We start from the raw sequence: 2,500 nt of genomic DNA on the forward strand, positions 1-2,500 counted from the left end.
ACCACTGCAATGTCGACCCCTGGGGCTGCCTGTCCCCAGCCGGGCAGGTTTAATCTGAACCTCCTCCCTTGCGCCGGCGGGGATTTGGGGCAAGTGTTTGCCTTGCGTCTTCCCACCGGGTTCTTGTCTCCATCCTCATCTTCACCAGCGGAGCCGTCAAGCCCAGGTCTCGTCCTGTCCCGGGTCAGTCACCTTTCTGTCCTCAGGGCTGCGGAAGCCAAAATGAGGTGGCGGGGGCACGCAAGTGTTTTGGGCACTCGGGGCTCCTCATTCATTCTCACCCTTCCACCTCTCTCCAGCTCGCTGCGGGTGACCCCACCGTCACCAACAGACCCCCGGGAAGATGCCAGGGCTGATTAACCAGATGACCTGCTCCCCGCTCCCCCTCTCCGCGTCGGAGGTGACATCGTGCGTCAGCGGCTATGCCTTCGGGATGACAGCCTTGCTCACCTACCGCAACCCAGAAGCCCAGGCTTTTGAAGGCAAGTTTCAAGGGGTGAAGCTCCCAGTGCAAGAGCTACTACAGGAGCTTTAGAGCCAGGGATATCGCAGCGCTGGGTTTCTGTGCGTGTCTTAAACCTTTAGATCCTTACAGGAAGAGTAGCCAGGGGTATTGTGTCCTTGATTGTACCCTCAATAGTCCAGGGCTACAAAAATCCGAGGAGCGTGCATGGAGGTGCCAAGAGGGAGCTGGCCCCTGCGGTCCTGGCTGGTGGGTCCGGGCAAGTGCTTGGTGTTGCTAAAAAACCTTCTGGCTGGCAGGTCTCTTTGTCTACCCGTTGGATGAGTGCACCACTGTCGTCGGGTTTGAGGCGACCGTGTCCCGGCGTGCCGTGACGGTGCAGATCAAAGACAAAGCCAAAATCGATGACACGTATTTTGACGGCTGCAGCCTCCCCGATGGAAGAGCTCGCGATGGAAGCGGTGAGGGGGTCAGGGGCGTTCTACTGCATGTGGGGAAGAAAACCAGGGGAAGAGGAATGGGGAGATGGCAGGGGGTGGCTGGCTGTCATATGCCATGGCATCGAGGGGGCTCCTTTTGAAAGGCTGAGCCTTGGGTTGTGGTGCTCAAGTCCTTTCAGTGTCTGGGCATTCGAACCAGGGCTGAGGTGGTTGTGGGAGGCCTGGGGAGGAGCATTTTCCACGGTTGTGACACCGTGTCTCCCTGGTGTGGTCCTATCTCTGTGCAGGAAGGATCATGATGGATGAGGACTTGGAGAGGATTGTTTTTGTGGCTAACCTGGGCATGATTCCTCCTCTGGAAAGCGTCTCCATCTTCATCAGCACCTCCTCTGAGCTGCAGACACTGCCCAGCGGGGCCGTGAGGGTCCTTCTGCCGGCTGTGTGTGTCCCCAGGGTCCCCCAGCCCAGCCTGGAGAATGCCAGCAGCCTTTCCAGCCACCAGCTCCGAACGTACGAAAACCCATGGGATCTGTCTGGGACTGATCTGGGGGGATGCAGGACTGTCAGAGCAGAAGCCCGCTGTTGCTGCGGGAGGCTGGAGAGCTGCTGCAGGTTTCACCTCCAGCAGATCTGCAGTTCCTGGGGGATATAACATGTACGCAGTGTTGATTGGGGTTCATCTCACCGGCAGGGACAAGCACTACTGTGGATCGGGGAGCCCGGAGCAAGGGAGCAGGTTCTGCCTGGCTCAGCTGCTGGAGAGTGAGGCCACCAACCCCTTCGAGTACGAGTTCGGCTTCCACCTTGAGATCCGGGGACCGTGCTTGCTGGCAGGTAGGAGCGCCGGGGCCGTCCTGCTGCACTAGGCTGGTTTATCACCTCCTCAAGGCAATGTCCACACTCTTCCTCCTTCTCTTCCCCCCCAGTGTGGAGTCTGTTTTGGCAAGTTAACTGTGCTGGGGTGGATTTACCAGTACAGTGCTGGTGTTAACGTGGGGTGTTGATACGGCAGAAGCATCGCATAGTCCGCTCGGTTCCTGTCCTCTGCCATCTTGCTGTCTCTTCTCCCTGGTCTTCCCCGTCCTCAGTCCCTAACCACACCTCTGTTTCCCCGGGCAGGCGTTGAGAGCCCCACGCACGAGATCCGAGCAGACGCCGACCCCTCCGCTCGCTCCGCCAAGAGCATTGTGATCACGCTGGCCAATAAACACACCTTTGACAGACCCGTGGAGATCTTGATCCATCCAAGCGGTAGGTGGGCTCTGCTTCCTCTCTTGCTGGTCTTGCCCCTTCCTGGGACCTTCCCCCCTAGTGCTGGAGACAGCTGGATTAGCTCTGGTTTTGCAAGTATTGTCAGGGGTTAGGCTTGCTAGGAGATAATCCCGGACCCCCTCAAGGTTGCTCATGCTGCTCAAGCTCAGAGATATTTGCAGATGACATTTGCAGACATTTGCAGATGACACCAAGCTGAGTGGTGTGGTCGACATGCCTGAGGGACGGGATGCCATCCAGAGGGACCTGGACAAGCTGGAGAAGTGGGCCCGTGTGAACCTCATGAGGTTTAACAAGGCCAAGTGCAAGGTCCTGCACCTGGGTC

General features: G+C 58.2%; 1 protein-coding gene across 1 annotated transcript in view; it reads left to right on the forward strand.

The window, feature by feature from the left end:
- Positions 1 to 343: 343 nt before the first annotated feature.
- The window catches only part of VWA5B1 (von Willebrand factor A domain containing 5B1), a 22,188-nt gene continuing 20,031 nt past the window's right edge, over positions 344 to 2,500 (forward strand). The window contains exons 1-5 of the mRNA XM_019474740.1: positions 344 to 482; positions 763 to 924; positions 1,191 to 1,413; positions 1,595 to 1,737; positions 2,023 to 2,154. Of these exons, the coding sequence (XP_019330285.1) occupies positions 344 to 482; positions 763 to 924; positions 1,191 to 1,413; positions 1,595 to 1,737; positions 2,023 to 2,154 (799 nt within the window). The remainder of the gene's footprint in view (positions 483 to 762; positions 925 to 1,190; positions 1,414 to 1,594; positions 1,738 to 2,022; positions 2,155 to 2,500) is intronic.

This window comes from Aptenodytes forsteri, unplaced genomic scaffold (genome assembly GCF_000699145.1).
Source record: "Aptenodytes forsteri isolate BGI_AS27 unplaced genomic scaffold, ASM69914v1 Scaffold61, whole genome shotgun sequence".
Lineage (NCBI taxonomy): Eukaryota > Metazoa > Chordata > Aves > Sphenisciformes > Spheniscidae > Aptenodytes > Aptenodytes forsteri.